The sequence below is a fragment of the Urocitellus parryii genome, chromosome X, assembly GCF_045843805.1.
Source record: "Urocitellus parryii isolate mUroPar1 chromosome X, mUroPar1.hap1, whole genome shotgun sequence".
Classification (NCBI taxonomy): Eukaryota; Metazoa; Chordata; class Mammalia; order Rodentia; family Sciuridae; genus Urocitellus; species Urocitellus parryii.
In genome coordinates this window covers 121,070,708-121,092,720 of record NC_135547.1, presented here as the reverse complement: position 1 = coordinate 121,092,720, position 22,013 = coordinate 121,070,708, and the positions used below count along the sequence as shown (strand labels likewise).

At 40.8% G+C, this 22,013-nt stretch overlaps 1 protein-coding gene across 2 annotated transcripts in view; it reads left to right on the top strand.

The window, feature by feature from the left end:
- Positions 1 to 586: 586 nt before the first annotated feature.
- Ca5b (carbonic anhydrase 5B) overlaps positions 587 to 22,013 on the top strand; it is a 43,192-nt gene continuing 21,765 nt past the window's right edge. Inside the window, exons 1-2 of one of the 2 annotated variants that reach the window (XM_026396739.2) lie at positions 587 to 662; positions 13,217 to 13,411. In XM_026396739.2, the coding sequence (XP_026252524.1) occupies positions 13,270 to 13,411 (142 nt within the window). In that variant the 5' untranslated portion in view covers positions 587 to 662; positions 13,217 to 13,269. The remainder of the gene's footprint in view (positions 663 to 13,216; positions 13,412 to 22,013) is intronic. The other variant, XM_026396740.2, reaches the window with a different exon arrangement.

Here is a 22,013-nt window from a genome sequence, read left to right as displayed (position 1 = left end):
TTTAAGGTCGACAAAAGTCAAGGGGCTGGAAGGAACATGATCCCACAGTTCTGGTTTAGAGGATATGAAAATTGGTTGGAAGCAACACGGATCCACAGTTCAAGTTCAGAGGATATTAAGAAACTCGAGTAAATAGGACATGAAATCTAAAGGGAAAGTACACGTCCAGTGTTTGTTTCCCTATTGAGTCATCTGTTCCCAGCACATTAAGTCACGGTGTTTGGAGATGGGAGAAACCTGAGGAATGTCAGTTTTTAGACGAGACTCACTCTACAAATGCCGCTAGCGGTAGGCAGAGGGAAAGAGGTGGGGTTGGTCCTGTGGGAAAGGTAGAGGTGGGGACAGAGCGGAGCTCAGAGGCAAGTCTCGAGGCTCAGAGGGAAGAGGCTTTGGCGAGGTGGGAGGGGTGTGGCCAGGGCGGAGGGCAGGGGCTGGCACAGTCTGGTGGGCGTGGCCAGAGCGGTACGTAGGGAAGTAGCGGGACGCTAAAGTTTGGAGAGGGTGTGGCCTCGATGGGGGTGTGGCCTCGATGAAGGGGCGTGGCCCGAGCGTCTGGGGCGTGGCAAGATACAAGTGGGCGAGGCTATGACAGCCCAGTCTGTGGGTCCCGGGTCCTGAGAGGCAAGCGGGCTAAGAGGTCAGTGCTGTAAGGAACCGTTCAGGTAAGGATGGGCGGCCGAGTCGAGTAGGGGCCAGAGCGGGGACAGGCAGACCCAGAGAAGGCCGTGACGCTCCCCACGACCCTCCGCCCCGCCGCTAGATGTCTCCGGGCTGGGACAGCTGTTGGCCCTGCGAGTATTTTCTGCGTTCCCCTGGGGTGCGCCAGACCAGGAGGGCCTAACTGGGCAGTCCTCTCCACCCCAGCCCTCTTCCTTCACCCTGGGTCACTAGACGGCCAAACCTCCCTTAGGGTTTTTTTGCACTTGACTAGTGAACACCTACCTGTCCCAGAGCATTTGTTGGGGACGGAGGGCAATTCCTTAAGGAGGGCAAGTTGCCAGAGTTGGTTGAATCTGAATAACTTAAGAAAGTACAGCCTATTGTAAAATAGCCGGAGACGAGGATAAAGGCTACAAATCTGAGGTTGCAGTTCCAGAAACCGAGGCGCCGTAAGCTAGAACTCATTTGGCTCTTCATTGTATTTCTTCCCCACCCCCACCCCCATTCTGCCAAGAGCTGTGAACAGAATTGCAGCCGCCCCCAGAGCAGGAGATCAGCATCATAGCTGTGTCAGTGGAGAAATCTGAGCCTTCTACACTCGCAATTCTTTCTTCTGAACTTGTGTGTGTGTGTGTGTGTGTGTGTGTGTGTCTGTGTGTGCGCCCTACCCTAGACCTGGAGGAGAGGAATCTCCAAAATGCAAACCTTGTTGGTGGCTGAGATATTGTTTTTTTAAACTGCATTTGTTGTTAAATGCTTCTGCACTGAGGCTGGTGGCAACTTGTTAATATTAATGCCAATGCCCTCCCCTCTTGTGAATTTTCTCTGGGAAAGTTTGAGAAATATGGTGAGTTAGTGAATACATCTTAGTTTGGATAAAACTTATTCTTTCTGAGCAACTGAAAACCACATTGCTTTCTGCTTCTTCTTCCTTTCTGATAATCTGGCCATCTCTGCTCTGCTGTTTAAAAAGTTTGCTGGGAAATAGAGACAAGCTGCCCTGTTTCTCCAGTGAGAGAGGAGGGGTCCAGCCCCCTGAGCTGTCCCGGAACATTCCTCAGAGTGGCCACTATTTGCGGATCTGTTGGAAATGGAAAAACCTTTCAGCTCTTTGTAGAACTTTCCTCCTTTACTCAGATAATTTTTAATAAGTACCTGGACTGGAAAGCACTGGAAGGCCAAAAGCAGCAAGGGTACAGTTCTCTGTGCCAGTACACTTCTGCCCTGTTCTCCCTGAAGCCAGGCAAGAGGCTGTGACCACTCTCAGTTGGAACACAATAAAGTTTGAGTGAATTGTGAGTAAATGAGTGAACATGAGTGTTTTGGAAATCTAATAGAAAAGGATAACGTATTTCATCTCATTGGCCACAGTTAGTTGTAACATACAGAGCAATTATTAGACATGTATTTTGAAACCTTTGACTATCTCAGATTGGGATCATGCTCCAAGGAAAGAAGTGGGTGAGAGGAGGAAGCTAAGCTATCTCAGTCAAGACATGGCAAATTCATCTCAACTTTAGATTTCAGGGAATTGCAAAAGGCCTGCTTCCTTTTGATATTGGGAGGTGAGAAAACGAAGGGTCAATCTGATGAGGATCAAGTAATTTCTTTCAGTGTTATTGTAACCTTTAGGGAGAGTACATGTCTCTTTTTTGCTGCCCATTTTGCATAGATATAAGTAGTTTAATCAGAAAGAGTTCAAAACACTTGTCATATAACAAACACACAATTTATGAATGATTCTTTAAGGACTTTCAGAATCTCTGATTTTTCCATATATTTCTAAGTCTGTAAAACATTGTAGAAGGAACACATTGATCAAATCCAAAGATAGAAATAAATAATCAGTGATAACAAAGGGTACAGAAAGCTTGGCTTCTCTGAGGCCTATTGAGCCCATGTATAAACTTAAGCACAGATTTTTCACGAACTATGGTAATGTATGATAGCAGTTCGTTGTTATGTGCTATGTCTAGTAAACATTATTTATGATTCCACAAGCTTGAACATTATGACTTCAGTGAGTAAGTTTTGAATAATTGACTCTCAATAAATTCTTACTTTTAATTTAACAGAAGGGATTGGTCTTGGACCTGAACATTAAAACACCTTGTGTATTGTCATAGGTGTTGGAACCTAGCATTAGCTAAACTGAGTTTCTGTTTATTTGGATTTTCCAAGAACCTTATTCACCTCTGACCTCCAATGCCCTGTTCCTTTCTTGGATATCTTTGTTCCTTCTTAGTCTATTGACATCCTTAATTGCTTCTTTTTGTCTGTCTCTCTCAGAACATCTGTAACTCTGGGAGGAAGGAGTTATTCCTTTTGTTTCTTTCTAGCTATGTAATCATTTCTGAGCACCAGAGTAGCGTTCATCAACTCCCAGACCTTTCCTCTTGCCTGGACCATTGGGCATCTCAAATCCAGTATGATAAGTGGTGCAAATACAGTCTTTTCCTTTCCTCTTTCTCATGCTAGGTTCTGTCTCTTTCTTCAGGAATTCATCCTCATTCTATCAGCATTGCTCCAGTCATAAAATCACAAGATTTTCTTCCATTTCTTTGTTGGGTGCCAAGCCCTACTTTTTTTTTTTAATCAAACTGGCTTTTTTTTTCTCTCTCTCTCTCTTTTTTTTTTTTTTTTTTGGTGGGGGGGCAGGGAGCGTACCAGGGATTGAACTCAAGGGCACTCTACCACTGAGCCGCATCCCCAGCCCTATTTTGTATTTTATTTAGAGACAGTGTCTCACTAAGTTGCTTAGCACTTCACTGTTGCTGAGGCTGGCTTTGAACTCGGGATCCTCCTGTCTCAGCTTCCCCAGCAGCTGGGATTACAGGCGTGCACCACTATGCAAACTGGCTTTCTGTTGAGCACAATGTATCTTGCCCATCTCTACCATCGCTGCCCAGTTCAGTGCTTCATATTCTGTCACTTGGATTATTGGAATTTCACTTCAAACTCTGGATGACCAAACCTGGTCTCCTGGTTTCTCATTCAAAACCTATTCCACTCACAGTCTTCCCTATCTCAGATCATGGAAACTCTATCCTTCCAGTTGCTTAGGCCAAGAATCCCACCATAATCCTTAACTACTTTCTTTCATATCTTATAGGCTATATCTATAAGATATATCCAAAATCTAACTACTTCTTACCACCTCCACTTAGTTCAAGTTTCTGAATTATCCTAAACACTCTTTCTGCTTTTTTCCTTTCTGTCGCCACCCCACTACCCAAGGTGATGTTTTTGTTTTATTTTGTTTTGCATACTCAGGTCAAACCTAGGGCCTCGCACATGCTAGGCAAGTGCTCCACCCCAAGCCCCCCCAAGGCGATTTTTAATAGGTCATACTGAGTTGATCTTTTTAAAAATGTAAATCAGAGTGTTACTCTTCTGTTCAAAAATCTCTAAATTATCCCCATTTCACTTCAAGCAGTATTTCTCAACCCAGGGCAACCTCTCTCACCAAATTCTCAGGAGACTTTTTTCCCTTCAGCAGTCCTTTTTATTTTTTACTTTGAGATAGGATCTTGCTAAATTGCCAAGGATGCCCTCGAATTTGCGATTCTCCTGCTTCAGCCTCCCTGGTAACTGAGATTACTGGCATGTACCACTGCACCTGGCTGGAGTCATTTTTTGTTATCACACTCTAGTGTAGAGTGCATCTAGTGGCATCTAGTGGATGCTAGCCAGTAGGGATGCTGCTAAATACCCTGTAATGCAGAACAGAATACCTGTCACAACCAAGAATCATCTAGTCAAAAATGTCAACAACATAGCCAGGTGTACCACCATGTCCAGTGCACTTCAGGGTCTTGGCATGAGCATTGTCCCCTGCCTGGAATGGTCCTTCTTCTAGATGGCCATGTAATTCTCTACCTCTTTCAGTCCTTTGATCAAATTTTACTTTTTTTAATATTTATTTTTTAGTTGTAGTTGGACACAATACCTTTATTCCATTCATTTATTTTTATGTGATGCTGAGGATCGAACCCAGGGCCCCATGCATGCTAGCTGAGAGCTCTACCCCGAGCCACAATCCCAGCCCCAAATTTTACTTTTTTGATGGGGCCAAATACAATGCCTCTCTCCCCAATGGTACTCCAGATTCTGCTACTTTTCTTTGAATATGTTCTAATTGTCTCTACAAGTGGCTTATTTATTACATTTGTTGTTAATTGTCTGTATCTCCTGACTAGAAGACAAGTTTCATAGAGTTAAGATTTTCTTTTTTTCCCCAAGGAGCCTAGACGAGTGTCCGACATTTAGTAGATGTTCAATTAATATCTTGAAGAAAGAAAGAATGAAAGAGTGATAGCCGGGCTTGGTAGTACACAACTGGCAGCTCAAGAAGCTGAGTCAGGAGGATCTTGCGTTCAAAGCCAGCTTCAGCAACTTAGCAAAGCCTTAAGCAACTTAGTGAGACCCTGTCTCTAAATAAAAAATAAAAAGGGCTGAAGTTGTGGCTCACTGGTTGAATGCCCTTGTATATGTATAACAACAAAAAAAAAAGTGATGGATTTATGGAGGATGATTCAAAGAATCCCCTGCTTCTTGACTTGTAGCTCTACTCTTTCCCTCTCCTATCTGTTCAGTGCTCTGCTGTCAGTCATCAGAAATGATCATTTCTTCCTCCTACACACATGGAATAATATTTGAAAGCCTTCCAGCCTCTTGGAAACTCATATTCCCCAAATTTATCTCAAATCCTCACCCAGACTCACTTTCCAATGCATCCTTTGGGCATCTACTCAGCTAACGCATTGACAAATATTAACAGCAGACTTGGAATGGTGATAGCGGACAGGTTTGGGAATTTGTTTTTCTTTTGTTTGGTCAACAGGGTGTAAAAGCAAGTTGGCAGAAGTAGGGTCCCCTGCAGTGAGGTCAGTGGACAGAGATCCAGACTTCCAGACCACTACATGCAGGCCACCACTTGGTGATGGGCGTTGTAGAGAATGACTGAGCGAGGGAAAGTGATGTCAAGCACTCAGGAGCCTTTTCCTCCTATCCGTAAAGAGCCAATACACTTCTAGGCCACATGTCATCAGCCACCAGCCTTGGCATTATTTGCAGACAGCATGAGTGCTGAATGCAGGTCAGTCCCCAAGGCATGAACACAACCCTAGTGTTCATCCCAGCTTGTGGGGCCAGCTCAGCCTTCCCTCAATGCTTTCTTGATGACTGTCTGTCGGGCGGAGCCGAAGGTCATTTACTCACACTTCCTCTGAGAGTCAGGCTAACAGGCCTAAAACCTCCAAACAGCTTCTAGTGGAGCACTCTGTGCTTTGGCCACATGTGTGCCCACTCATCTGTTTGATCAGCTTTCATGGCCAGTTAGCATGCCCTTGGCCTTGCTTATCACAACCTTTCCTCTGAAGGCTGAGCCGGTACCTCCCTTCTGTTGAGTGTACATTGTACCTGCCATTAGCTTCCTGAAAATTACTAGATTATAAAAAAAGAAAAGAGTCTTTTTCACTTGTTTGCCCAGATCCCTCTGACTCTGGAATTGTTCCTTTAATAATCCTAAATTCTGCTTAGTTCGACCTCCATTGTCCTCTTCAGGCTTGATGTCTAATCACCCTACCATGTCCTCCTCATCATTCCTGAAATATCTCGTCTATCCCTCTGCCCTTGCCCCTTGAAAGTGTCTCAGATGCCACCCCTACTTCAAGCCTCTACTCTTTTTAAAAATTGTTCTAATTTGTTATACATTAGAGTAGAATGCATTTTGACATGTCATACATAAACAAAGTGTAACTTCTCATTCTTCTGGTTGTACATGACATAGAGTTATACCAGTTGTATAATCATATATGTACATAGGGTAATAACATCTGATTCATTCTACTCTCCTTCCTACCCACAAAGCCTCTACTCTTTATGTCCTCACTGCACTAAATTGAGACTGTCATCACATCCAGCTTTGATTAAGAAATATCTGTTTAATTTTGCTAACTAAAATAAGCCAGTCATAGACAATATTTATATCATTCCACTTATGTGAGATACCTAGAATCAGCAACACAAAGACATATAATAGAATAGAGAACCCAAGGAAGGAGAGGAGGCATTATTATTTAATGAGGACAGAGTTTATGTTGGGGGTAATGAAAACATTCTAAGTATAGATGGTGGCGACATTAATTAAATACATTGTGAATGTATTTAAGACTGATGAATATGTCTAATTACAATTGATTAAAATGATAAGTATTATGTACATTTTACCACAGTTTTAAAGAAAGTAAAAAAAAAAGAGCAGTTATTTGCTTAAATAGTTTTTGCATGTAGATTATAAGCTTTGGAGAGAGGGGAAGGGCATGGCTTATTTCATATTTATTTACACCAGTACATTGCTGTACATAAGATAATCATTGATTATTGCTTTGATTCAGGATTGAACATCAATGGAAGAGAAGCACAAAGCTGAGGCACCTCTTCCCCATATCTCTTGTCAGGTTTTCAATTTTCATTTTAGTGTCAAATCAACTAAATTCTGATTAGTGGCAGTTGTTTGAAGTTATTGGCTTAAAATGATATTCAAAGTCATTCAAAACTGCTTTCTATTTTCTTAGTTTTGGCATTTATAGCATGGTGGCATTTTGGCATTGAGTAATAATAACTTGCATTTATCTAACCCTTCACTGCTTTTTCCAAGAACTTTCTGATAGCTTGCATTATTTGAAGTCAGAGTCAACTTCTTACCATGTTACTAAATAAATATTTTTCTGTTCTTCTGGTTGTAGATTCTTGCATAAGTTCAAGGGTGTGTATTATGCTTTAATCTTAAACACTTCAGTTCATATGATCCTTTTATTCTGCCATACTGCAGTTATAAATTATGCACTTTCATCTAAACATAGACTTTCAAGTTAGAACCTAAAGTTCATCATTTGAACTCTCATCTGAGATGAAGATAGTAATCCCAAGGGTCAGGTTGAAGCCAAGAAAGTCTATAGTGTTACTGGGCTTTGACTAGTTTTGAATTTTGAAAAAAATTGAAAGTTTTCATATTCTGTAATAAATTACTACCAGAGGCTGTTTTATAAGATAATTTTTATGGAGAAGAAACTGTGCATTAGGGGGATATTTTCCTATGAGAAATATAATCATGGATAAGTTAATACAGATATGCTGAGACTTGCTTCAAAATAACCTAGGGAGGGAAAGCAAAGAGGAAGTAAAATAAAACATGATTGTCTATGAACAGGTAATTGTTGAAAAGGAATAATGGGTGCATGGATGGTTTTAGTATAGTATTCTCATTCTACTGTTGTCTCTCAATGTCCATGGAAGATTGATTCTAGAACCCCTTCAGATACCAAAATCCTCAGAGGCTCAAGATATTCATATAAAATGGCATAGTCACAATGGAACCTCATAAATATGTCCAATTTTTATGTTTTTATGTATCAGTAAAAAATAAATTTAGATGGCCTGTAGATTACTTATAACACCTAATACAATATAAATGCTATGTCAACAGCTATTATACTATATTTTTAGAGAGAAATAATAAGGAAAAAGGTATGTATGTGTTCAATATAAATACAAATTTTTTCAAATATTTTCAATCTGCAGTTGACCAAATCCATAAATATGGAAGGCAAATAGTATTTGTATTAGTTTGAAATTTTCCATAAGAGAAAATTAAGAGAAAGAAAGCAGAATCATATTCTGAATTGAGGTAATCAATAAATTATTGTTCTGTAAGGCTGCTCAGTTAATTCAGTTAAGGGAGGTATTTGAAAACAAGGTGCCATTATTTGTCTCAAGATACTATCAAGACATGGTGGCCCATGCCTGTAATCCCAGCGACTCCGGAGGTGAGGAAGAAGGATCTTGAGTTCAAAGCCAGCCTCAGCAATTTAGTAAGGCCTTAAGCAACTTTGTGAGATCCCATCTCAAAATAAAAAATGGGTTAGGGATGCGGCTCAATGGTTAAGCACCTGTGGGTTCAATCCCTGGTACCAAAAAGCAAGAAGAAAAATGATACTATCAAGATAATCTCTTGGGGCTGGGGATGTGGCTCAGCGGTAGCGCGCTCGCCTGGCATGCGTGCGGCCCGGGTTCCATCCTCAGCACCACATACCAACAAAGATGTTGTGTCCGCCGAGAATTAAAAAATAAATATTAAATATTCTCTCTCTCTCTCTCTCTCTCTCTCCTCTCTCACTCTCTCTTAAAAAAAAAAAAAAGATAATCTCATGAATGTTTATTATGAGATGTGTTTGAAGTCCCGAGTCAAACTTTTGCATATCTTGAATATGGTACATTTTGACATACATACTTCCTCCCAACGTGTATATCCACAAACACACAAATAAAACTATAGGCAAAACTGATCTTAATGGGTAGTGAAGTTCAAACACCTTTTAGGCAATGTACACACACTTTAGATGTCACTGGTCTGCAGACTCCAGGCAGAGTTAGTCCTGGAGGAGAGGAACCTCCAAGAGATTCGAAAATGTCCTTCCAATCTTGTGAAGGCTGCAAATCTCCACCTTGAGTCCAGCGTGTTCGTTGGCAAACTGATGCATACTCAAAGTGCGTAGGACCAGGCCAAAAGATTGGTCCAATTCTGGTCTGGGAAGATGGCTTGATGGGAGCCAGTTTGAGTTCTGCCTGGAGCCCTCAATTGTTCCTTGGAGTCTAGCGATAGGAAGTAATTCTCCTTTCTGTTTTCATTGGATGTGGCTTATGGGGTAATTTTCTCCTTTCACTCAGGTGGAGTCTTTTCCTTTCTAGCTCAGAAGGAGCAGGGTCAAACAGCAATACAGAAAAGAGTCAGTCAGGTCACAGGCAATTAAAAATAGGGATGTGCATAAAGAGAGAGGAAGATGGAATCACACTGTTTGACTCCTTGCTCAGCATTGATGGGGATCGTGATGTGGGGTTTTGTTTTGTTTTTTAATTTTACACTCAGAAAGAAAAATTCAAGTCTGTATACCAACTGCGTCTTTAGTGTCCCCTGAGTTTCTCTTGTGCCTTGGCTCCCCATCCCCCAAGTCCAGGCCAAACTTCTGAGAGTCCTCCTTTCGACAGGAGAAGGCAGAATCTATGAACTCATTTACTGTGTTTTCCTTATTCATCTTCTTTAAAAATAAGGACATTATTGATGTGAAATTTAATGTAAAATGAACCTCTCTTGCTGGGCGTGGTCGTGCACAACTATAATCCTAGCGGCTCGGGAAACTGAGACAAGAGAATCACGAGTTAAAAGCCAGCTTCAGCAACTTTGAAAGGCCCTAAGCAACTCGGCAATACCCTGTCCCTAAATAAAATTTTAAAAGGGCTGAGGATGTGCTCAGTGGTTAAGTGCCCCTGGGTTCAATCCCTGGTACCAAAAAAACAACAACAACAAAAAAAAAAAACAAAAAAAAAAACCTCACTTAAGTGAAGAATTCAGTGGCATTTAGTAATCATAAGTGTTGTGCAACCACCTCTTCTATCTAGTTCCAAAACATTTTCATCACCCCAAAAAGAAACCTGGAGCCCGCTCAGCAGTCACTGCCCCCTAGCAACCTCCAGTCTGTCTTCTGGCTCTGCAGATTTCCCCTAAGCATTTCATGTGCTTTTTTTCCCCCCAAGACAATGCATTTAACTTTACAACAGATAGAAAACTCCCTGATTGGTCTCAGTTGTGACGCACAGATAGTTTTAGATGGTCTTTTGGTGGACACCCATGCTGAGCAAGATTTTTCAATCTTCAAAACACTCAAGACTCAACAGAGGTTCTGCATTTCATATTAGTTTATAGTTCCAAGTGTCTTCCATTTTGGCACAGATTCCCTTTGAGGTACAGGGACACAGACAAAGCCATCTCTTTTAAAAATGAGTTTGTTCGCCTTAATTTCTTTATGTGACAAAAGCAGCATAGTCTTTAATTCTTATTTAGTCAGTAGCAGTAGTGGTGCCAGAAATTAATAACATCCCTTGTATGTGGCTTCTTTTACTTTGGCATCATGTTTTTTAGGTTCATCACATTTTAGTGTGTCCTTTTTATGACTTTCATCATCTTAGACTCACAGCATCCAACACAGTGCTAGAACAAATGAAATGATAATAAATGTTGAAGTGAAAATGTGCACTGAGAGAATTCCCATCCTTGAGAGACTAGGATAGGTTTATACACAGGTAAGTTCTTCTTTTAGATCAAACAGGACTTTGTGAGTCCTTCAGATCCTATAAGTAGAAATATGAGACTCTCCTCTTAAAGAACAGTATTTAAAAGCATATAAAAAATCCAAGCTGGGCCAGGTGTGGTGGGGCAAACCTATAATCCCAGCGGCTCGGGAGGCTGAAACAGGAGGTCTGGGTTCAAAGCCAGCCTCAGCAACTGTGAGACACTAAGCAACTCAGTGAGACCCTGTCTCTAAATAAAATACAAAATAGGGCTAGGGATGTGGCTCAGTGATTGAGTGTCCCTGAGTGTTCAATCCCAAGTAACTTCCTCAAAAAAAAAAAAAAAAAAAAATACAAGCGGGATGTGGTGGCACACACCTATGATCCCAGAGACTCTGCAGGAGGATCACAAGTTTGAGGCCAGCTTCAGCAACTTAGTGAGACTCTGTCTCAAAATAAAAAAAATAAAATGTGCTGTGGGTGTCAGTCACTCAGTGGTAGAGTGTCCCTGGGTTCAGTCCCTAGTACCTAATAATAATAATGATGATGATTATAATAATGATGCAAGCAACTCATGTGGGCTGAGCGTATAACTCAGTGGTAGAGCATTTGCCATATTAGAGGCCCTGGGATCCCCAGTATTGCAATAAAGAAAAATACAAGGTAAAGCAAAACAAAATAAAAACAACCCTACAAATGGGTAATGGTACCAATTGAAAAAATGAAAGACCTTTAGTACTGTCCCCAAACATGTGGGTAGTCACATCACAGTTCTCTATTCTTGAAATTAGAATCAACATCTTCCCCATCACCAAAGGAGCCTGCTCAGGTCCCTCATCTTGCACTCCCCGAACACAGGAACTGTGTCCCTAAGAAATGAAGCTATGATGCTGTGTCTCTAAGAGACAACCACCCCTCTCACTATGGAGCTTAGGTGCTGGGGAGGATTGGTTGCAGTCTGCCTTCCCAATCAGGTACTTAATTGAACTGCAGTAAGCACTCTGCTGCAGAAGAGTGCCTGTGCCGGGTTAACCTGGGGAGCACATGGTTGGGGGAAAGTTTAAAGCAAGTGGCACTAGAGTCGGTAATCTGAAGGAATCAACCAGACACAGAGGTAAGGAGAGTGTCCCAGGGAAAGAAGACCATCTTCACCTGCTGCAGAGGGCCTAAGGAGCTGGAGAAACTGAAGTCCACCTGGTTGGTGGGCAAGCAGGAAAACAAATGGACTCAAAGGGGCTAGGAGCTCAATGGGGCCAGGTCTATGCAGTCGTACCAGTCATGGTCACTCAACATCAGTTATGTCCCCAACAGCTGTCTGGAGGCATCCCAAGTAATCATACAAAACACTCGAAAAATCTATAGTGGAATGAATAGGGAACCAAGAGAAGTGTTTGTTTTCAATTTCAGAACTTGTTTATTCACTTGGGACAGGATTTTGGAGGAAAAGTGGATGAAGCCATAATGGAGCAGGAGTACAGGGCTGGTAGGCGAAAAGTGTTCAAAGTTAATATTACCATAATTTCAGAACCCCATGTTGGATACCTTGCAAAACATCATCTTCTGAGATTTTTACTGCAAGAGGTGCAGAGAGTGACAGTTCAAGAGTAACATTGTCTGTTTTTCCCATGTTCTGGAGCCATAACATTACAACAAGAATGGGCAAAGAGTCACAGATTGTATTTAAGCTTAGATTTCAAAACCACCCATGACTATTTTGGCAGGATATATTATTTAAAAATTTTTTCCTTTCTTTCTTTCTTTCTTTCTTTCTTTCTTTCTTTCTTTCTTTCTTTCTTTCTTTCTTTCTTTCTTTCTTTCTTTTCTTTGTTGTTGTTGTTTTTAAGCAATCCAAAAGCAGATGATTGTTTTTATTCAGCCTGGAGGGAATTTTAATCATTGAATTCTTCCTATATGGAAATACCATGCTGGGTAATGAATTGGGATTTCAGGGAGTAATTTTTTGTTTGTTTAAGAAACCAGCCAGGAACAGTGGTGCATGCCTGTAATCCCTGCATTTTGGGAGGCTGAAGCAGGAGGATCACAAGTTTGAGGGCAGCCTCAGTAACTTAGTGAGACCCTAAGCAACTTATTAAGACCCTATCTCAAAAAATAAAAAGGTCTGGGGATGTTGCTCAGTGGTTAAGCACTCCTGGGTTTAATCCCCAGTACAAACAGTTTTTTTATTCATGTAAATGAGGAGAATGTTTTCTCTGGGCCTCAAGTATTTGCCAGCCCTGAAAGGCAGGGCATATGAGTCAGTCATCTGGACACAGCTTAGTGAGGAACCAATGAGTTTGAAACCCAAAAGTGAATAAAACTATTGTCCCACGCCCTCCCCCCCCCACCTCAGGGTGTGAACTTAGATGTTTCCACATGATTTTCTTTCTCTATTGGTCATAGCTTTTCCTCTTCTGCCCTCCTCCTCTAGGTTTTGAGGTTCCTGCAAACTATTTGGAAACTGACAGAGATTTCCAGCTAGAGATGGTGGTGATGAATAGCTTGAGGGTCATTCTTCAAGCTTCTCCATGCAAATCACCATGGAGAAGTTTCCAGGTTCTTCAGTCCATGCCAGTGAGGCCCTGCAGTCTCTACACCTGCACTTATAAAAGCCGGAACCGAGCCTGTGAGTACATTTTCCTAAAGAGAACAAAATCGCTTGTTTGGTTTTTATAACAATCATTTGTGTTAAGCATTTGTAGGTATGGTGTCATTGGCAGTCTGGTGTGATTATATGTTGTAATTTTGAGACAGGGTCTTGCCAGGTTGCTTAGGGCCTTGCTAAATTGATGAGGCTGGAGTTGAACTTGTGATCCTCCTGCCTCAGCCTCCCAAGTTGCTGGGATTACAGGTATACTACTATGCTAACTTTTCTATTGATCCTCTAAAGTAAATGTGGAAAGTTCTTTCTTGGTCAGGTTTAGTATACTAAAATGGTGCAGAAATTGGACAAATAAGACTTCCAGTTTCAAATATCTTGGAATCTGATTATCTTGGGAAGCTGAGGCAAGACGATCACAAGTTCAAGGCCAGCCTCAGCAACTTAATGAAACCCTAAGCAACTTTTTTTTTTTTGTAATGGTACTGACAATTGAATTCAGGGGTGCTCTCCCACAAGCTACATCCCTAACTCTTTTTTTTTTATTTCAAAACAGAGTCTTGCTAAGTTACTAGGCTGGCCTCCAATTTGTGATCTTTCTGCCTCTGCCTCCCAAGTCACTGGGCTTAAAGCTGTGTACCACCAGGCCTCACAACCTGCTGTTTTTATTGTTTCTTGTTAGTAATGATCTTTTTACTAAGGGCAATCCACAGAGTACAAATTATTTCAGTAAATCTTAAGTTTCTGGAAGTTGCTTTAATTTTTGCAAGCAAGTCAGTGGCTTCACACTAAGGGATATTCTAACCGGAGTTACAAATCCTGGAGTTAATTCTAGCTGACTAACTTGATAGTATGTGTTCTGCTGTAAACACAGAAAATCAAGTGAGCCAGAAGGTGGTCTCTCAAACCTCTGATTCTTGCCCTGGGAATACAAATTAATGTCCACATCAGGATGTTGTAGGGATTCTCAACCATGACCTTGACATGGTAGGTGGGTCATTGTTGTTGGGAACTCTCCTGAGAATGGCAGGGTGTTGAGCAGCATCCCTGGCCTCTACCCACTAGATGCCAGTAGGACTCCCACCCAGTTATAAGAACCACAAATTTCTGCAGGGAACTGAGGATGTAGCTCAGTGATAGAGCACTTGCCAAGCATGTTTGAGGCCCTGAGTTCAATGCCTGCCACCAGAAAAAAAAAAAAAAAAGTCAGCAGACATTGTCAAACAAGCTCTTGGGGACAAAATTGCCCCCATCATTAAGAACAGTCAAGGTGCTGGGAGAGGATGTGGGTATTTGTGGAAAGATGAGTTTGAGTTTATGGAGAGATGAAGTGGCTAAGCATAGCATTCAAGAGAAATTTTTCATGTTTTCCATTATTAAAAGAAATTGACACAAAATTTTCAAATGTGGGCTTGCATCCAGGTTGGTCTGGATTTCTGTTGTTTGTTGTTGTTGTTGATCCTCTTTGACCCCAAATATATACAATACAAAGAATGGGTAAAAATTGAATGCTTATAAATTAGTAATGCTAATCTAGCTAAATTCAAAGGCTTGAAACTGTTTCATAAATATAATTTTATTGTATGTTTATTTTCTTTCCTTCCTCGTTGACTGTATTCTCATTAAATTAAACTGGCCTGAGTCATAATAAATTTCTGGTTGTTAGGTGTGGCTTCCTACCAGCATGCCCACATCCTACTCAGACTGGCGCTCTATGACCTAAGGCTTAAAATGGAAAAAATTAGTCATATTTAGTGAGTTACCAAAGATTTCCTTTTTTTTTTTTTTTTTTACAGAAAGATGAAAGTTAAACATCTAAAGTTCTGCATGCTTTTGTCTTTAGGACAGTTGAGGTACTTCTTTTATTTCTGACAAAAAAAAAAACTGCAGGGGTTTGGGGAGGTTTCACTAGATTAATTTACCACATTATATGACACATTCTTGTTTCCAAGTTGGTAGGACAAATGACATGGTCACCATTTATTTGGCTTTTGGTATACTGCACTGTCCTGACTTGCTTTCACTCAGGAGAATATTATAGTCTTTGCTTTCTCACTGAGCATTTCCTCTTCTGTTATCCTGACCCCTCGCCTACTTACCTGTGTCGACAGCACTCATTGTTTTTGGAAGGCCGAGAATACACTGGACCAAGAACCACCTAAGATTGTTAAGGGTTAGAAACTCAGTGTTAGGACTTGCTTAGTATGGGTGAGGCCCTGATTTCAATTTCTAGCACCAAACAACCACAAAAACTACCACCCCCCCAAAAAAAAAAAACCCTTTAGTATTACTAAATTCTACAAGTACTACTACTATGGTTACTAATTCGACTAGTACTGCAATTGTTATCATTAACTGTATTATCATTATCTTTATTTTCATAGGCTCAGTGCCTGCCACAGGTGTTTAAATCTGACCATTTTAAGATGAAATGAAGCAGAGTAAGGAATAAATCAAGTGGGAGGTTGTGACAAATTCAGAAAGCAACCTTATAGGTCAGCCTTGAGATCTGCGCCTTTACCTTAGCTCCCTGCCCTCCTACCAAGTAATCACTGGCTGTCAACTCAAATTGCTGTTTGCTGTTATCTCAAGAAGCAGGCAGCCCTGTTGGGGACTTACGGATTGTACACCTGTTACCCATGATGGAAATCAAATCAGTTCCACCTAGGGTATCATCTAATGACATTTAGCCTAATCATTACATTAAAAAAATTTAGGCACAAGATCTTGGACCATAGAAAAATGAATTTGATAATTTAGTACATCTTAATTTAATTAGATATATAAAGAATACAGTCTAGGATGGAAATGGTATATATTTGTTATTATTACAATGATTTTTTTTTTTTTTTTTTTTTTTTTTTTTGCCGGAGGGACTGGGGATTAAACCCAGGGCATTTACCACTGAGCTACATCCCTAGCTATATCCCCAGCCTACCCGACCATTTTTTTTTTTTTTTTTTTTTTGGTCCAGGGGATTAAACTCAGGGGCACTTGACCACTGAGCCACATCCCTAGCCCTACTTTGTATTTTATTTAGAGATAGGGTCTCACTGAGTTACTTAGCACCTCACTTTTGCTGAGGCTGGCTTTGAACTCTCGATCCTCATGCCTCAGCCTCCTGAGCCTCTGGCATTTCAGGTGTGCACCACTGACCCCGGCTTATTTTTAATTCTAAGACAGGGTCTTGCTAATTTGCTGAGGCTGACCTTGAATTTGCCATCCCACTGTCTCAGTCTCCCGAGTTGATAGGATTGTGGGAATGTACCACTGTGCCTGGCTTCCAGTGATTCTTATTTTTTTAATATTTATTTTTTAGTTGTAGTTGAACAAAATACCTTATTTATTTTTATGTGGTGCTGAGGATCAAACCCAGAGTCTTGCGCTCTATCACTGAGCCACAACCCCAGCCCCCCCAGTGATTCTTAATGTTCAAGGTCTCCCTACTTTTAGAATGATGACAAACATTTTAGGATAACTTGAACTAGAACTGCAGTGTACAAAATGTAGCCACTAGCCCCATGTGAATATTTATATGTAAATTTAATTTCATTCATATATTATAGCCACATACACTTTGTTTTCACCACACTGGATATTCCCATCATCAAAGTTCTGACAGCACTGATCTATATTATAACTGAACGGTTTCAATGTTGTTCTATTATTTCTCTATTTAATTTTGAGAAATACAAATAAAGCCTGGAAAACAATATTAAAAAGCCTGTCAGTGTTTTCTCAAGGAACTCTGATAATCCCTAGATAATTTACATCCAGGATGTCCCAGACTGTTGTATTAATATTCAAATACCTTGAGAAACAATGGGCCCATTAAGATCACCTTAAAATTGCATAGTGGCCTCAGAGTTACCTTCGGCTCTCTAAGACCAACAAATAACCCTGGAAGTGACCACAGGAAGTTTGGGCTTTATTCTCCTGTGCTGGTCATGACATGGGTATCTTGTGGTTAATGGACTCAGCATCAAAGTGCCTTTTACAGCCACATGCTGCAACATGGCAATTTATGATTTTCTCATTGTCCTCAACAAAATCATGTGCAGGATCCCTGCCTGCAACTGCTCTAAGGCCAAAGATGGTCTTCAATTACATGAGAAAACAGCACACTCCAAGGGGGAAGAAAAGAGTCCAGTGGCAAGGCACAGACTAAAAAGCCACTGAGGGTATAGAACGATGCTGTCCAGTAAATAAATAATGTAAGCCAGAAATATGACCCATATAGGTAATTCTATATTTTCTGATAATCACATTACTAAGGTGGATACACAGATAAGATTAATTTTACTGGTGAATTTTATTTAACCCAATATATCCAAAATATTATCATTTTAACATGAAGTGATGATAAGAATTATAAATTATAAATGAATTTTTAAGTCTTTATTTTATGCTATGTTTTCAAAGTCCCTAGTGTCATTCATTATAGCACATCTCAATTTAGACACATGGCAAGTGGCCACCATATTGATAAACTCAGGTATAGAGAGTGGGGAAGTCCTAAATTTTGATGTTCTAAATTTAATTACAGAGGTCCTGTGGGTGGAAGGGAAAAAGAGATAGAGAAGGTCAAATGCTTCTCTTGTGGGCTGTCTTCCTATCCCAAAGCTTCCCCTATCACAGGAGAGGGGAGAGCTGAAGTTCTAAACCTCGGTTCTTGTGTCCTGATGAAAGAAAATTTAAAGTCAGACATGAAAAGCCAAGTAAGAGAATTTTTTTTTTTTTTTTTTTTTTTTTTTTGGTATTGGGTATTGAACTCAGGGGCACTCAACCACTGAGCCATATCCCCAGCCCTATTTTGTATTTTATTACAGACAGGATCTCACTGAGTTGCTTAGGGCCTCCCTGTTGTTGAGGCTGGCTTTAAACCCGAGATCCTCTGCCTCAGCCTCCCCAGCTGCTGGGATTCCAGGTGTGCGGCACTGCGCCTGGCTAAGACAATTTTATTAAGTGAAAGTAAAGTAAGGCTAAAGCAGAGAGAGAGAGAGAGAGAGAGAGAGAGAGAGAGAGAGACCAGAGAACAATAAAGCTGCTTCCAAATTTACTTCTGTTTGATGGTTGCCAGGGGTCTTCTTCTGTACCCTCCACCAATCAGGAGACTGACTCCTCCTTCACATAAGGTGGGAGAGTTTTTAACCCTTCTTGGCCCTCTCCAGAACTGTCACGGCAACCATCCCATTCAGGGGGCTGTCATCTACAAGTCAATGACTGGACTGACTTCTGAAACACATTAAGAAACCTGTGGCCATAAATCCTAACTTTACAATGAGTCAATAACCCCATTGATCTTCCTCTCTTGACATATTTATTAATTGTTCTCCCTTGTTTCCACCTGCTTATTCTCAGGGTTAGCATACCTGTTGTTCTACAAGTTACTTGATTGTTCATTAAGGCTATTCAGAGAAGCCCCATGACCCTCCTATGTTATTGGTTCACATTTCACGGCTCATCACTAACTACTATCTAATATCCCTGCTTCAGATAATCCTGCCCCTATAATCTGTAGCCAATGTAGGTTTGATGTAAATAATCTATGCCTTCCTTTCTCAAATTTTCATTTTAAAGTACTGTGTATGTGTGTGTGTGTTGTGTTATGTTGTTTTGTTGGATCCAGTGACATTTTTCCAAGTGCTTTCTAGTCTTGGTTTTGGGAGCTTCAGAAACTTATCCCAGGACTGCTACTTTATTTCTGACTAACACCTAACCTGCGTTGGTGTGGTGGACCTTTTTGCTTCAGAGATCCTTTGGTCTCTTCCAGGTTTGGTTTAACAAGGGAATGGGTACTGAGAAGTCAGAGCAGCTAAAGGGGTGATTAAATTTAGGATAGGATTGGCAGGGAAGGGGAAAGAATTGACTTTGAGAACCGGCAAGAATTCTTTGATATTTTGAGAAACAGGTAGATCTAATCATGAGATCCCAGGAGCTATTTGGGCAAACCAGTTTGCCTGGTAGAGAGATGATGGGTGTGAGGTAAGAGTGGACAACCGGGCATCAACTCTGGTTTTTCTCTATCAGTAAAATAACCATTTAGGGGCTGGGGCTGTAACTCAGTGGTAGAGCACTTGCCTAGCATGTGTGAGGCACTGGGTTTGATCCTTAGTACTGCATATAAATAAATAAATATCCATTGACAACTTAAAATTTTTTTTAAAAAAATATCATTTTTAAAAAGTTGTAAAATATGACTATTTAGTGCCTCCTCTGTGCCTAGTACCAGGTTTAGCCCTGGAAGCTACAGAAAAAGTGCAGGACATGGGCCCCATAGGCTCGGGGTTGACACAGGCCCTTTGAACAGATAAAGCAAACACACATTACATGAGGGATTCTGGATGCTAAATGGTGTGAGTGAATGCAGTGTGAGTTTAAAAAAGCAAAGAAAAGAGTGGCTGGAGAAAGTGTCATCCCAAGGAGAAGATATGCAGTGGAAGATCTCCTAAGTGGTAAGGAGAATGAAGGTATCTAAGCACAAGCAAAAAGAGCTCAGTCTGTGCAGGTGGCAGTTGTAATAATTGTGGCACAGTCAAGGGTGGTGGCATGATAAGAAAAGCAGCACGGGAGACAAGAGCTTGGGAAGGAGGAGGAGGAGGAATGGGATAAGTGAGAGAAGCTTGAATAGGAGCACCGGGGCCCTTGGACACAAGTTACAGGTTGATGTACAGTTGTTAGCAGGAATGCAACACAGCAAAGCTGATGGTTTAGGGAAACTGCTGAGTGTCAGAACACAGGATCCAGGGGTGTGGGGGAGGAGAGAGATACCCCCAAGAGGCTTCAAATGAAGTCTGGGGTTTAGGGGCCTCAACTTGGGTAGTGGTTATGGGCAAGGCAAGGAAGAAATGACCTGAAAGATTCTTCAAGAAGAAATAATATGGTGATCAGTGGGGTAAGAGGAAATAAAGCAAGAAGGAGAATCAAACTGCCTTAGTGTGTTTAAGCTGCTATACAAAAATACCTTAGCCTGGGTGAATGATTGAAACGGTGGATTGAACCTGGGGTGCTTTCCCACTGAGTACATCCTTAACCCTTTTTATTTTTTATTTTGAGATGGGGTCTTGCTAAATTGCTGAAGCTGGCCTTCAACTTGTGATCCTCCTGATTCAATCTTCCAAATCACTGGAATGATAGGCATGGGCTACCATGCCATCTCAGCTATGAGATTTTTTTTTTTTTTTTGGTACTGAGAATTGAATCCAGGGGTGCTTAATCACTGAGTCACATCCCCAGACCTTTTTTATATTTTATTTAGAGACAGGGTCTCAGAGAGTTGCTTAATACCTCGCTGTTGCTAAGGCTGGCTTTGAACTTGTGATCCTCCCACATCCCTCAGCCTTCTAAACTGCTGGGATTATAGGCATGCACCACTGTGCCTGGCTATGAGATTCTTAATGACAGTGTTATTTTGCTCACTTAAGCCATGGTCGATACAATCACTATCTTTGTTTATTTCATTTTTTTCTACATAAGAAAAACTTGAAAATAAAGCCCGTGTTAGAATACAAAACAGCTCCCTATTTTGAGGGAAAATATGAGCAACTACCAGGAAATTATTTCAATCTGCTTTTTGTTTAAGTGGAGGAAGAGAAAGGGGAGGGAAGAACAAAAATGTGAGTTTATCTTTAGAAAAACAAACCCTTGGCAATGCTGGCTTCAATAAGGGGACAGTGACTAAGTCCCTCCACTTCCAATGGGGGATGGTCTAGGGTAATAAAAAGAAGAGGTGGTCACAGGAAGGAAATTCCACTGGGAGCTGAACTTGTAAACCAAAAGTCATAAATTGATGGCATTATGTTCATAAAAGGGCAGTGAAGGAATGAACCCAGTTTTCTTGTGTTAGTTAGTTCTCTGGGGTGTGAGAGTTGATGATTTCCATTTCTTGGATGAAATGGCCTACAATTAAGGATGACCAAGGGCATCATTTTAGGGACCTGATCACTATTCCAGTTCTTCCATAGTCTTCAGAGGAGATCCTCATGAACTGGCTTTAAAGAGTTTGAATTCTCTAATTCTCATATCTGAGCATCTTAGAGGTGAAGATCTGTGGTCTGTTTGTTTCAGGAATCTTTGAAACTGAATCAGGGCTGTTAAGATTTTCCAGGATATTAAAAAGAGGGCAGAGGGGTGAGAGGGGAAGGGAAGGAGTATGAGGTTATTAATGATGGTGGAATGTGGTGGACATTATTCCAAAGTACATGTATAAAGACACGAATTGGTGTGAATATACTTTGTATACAACCAGAGATATGAAAAATTGTGCCCTATATGTGTAATAAGAGTTGTAATGCATTCTGCTGTCATATATAAATAAAAATATTAATAAAAAATTTATTTGCATGTAAAAAAACATGCAAAGTATTATTATATGTTTTGCATGCTGAAGCATGGTCCTATGGAGATTACTCTTTTAAAAGAGAAGAAAATTTAGCCTAAAGGAATTAAATGATTAGTTCATCAGTAAAAGCCCTTTAGTGTATTCATATCAAAGACATCAAATGGACCATAGATGCATGGAGGGTTAATCAAGGAAGGACTTGAGTCTGATGTCCTTAAGTGACAACAGAGGTTTGCCTGTGTAAGAACTAGAGTAATAGCAATGACAATGTAACTTTTAAAATTACAC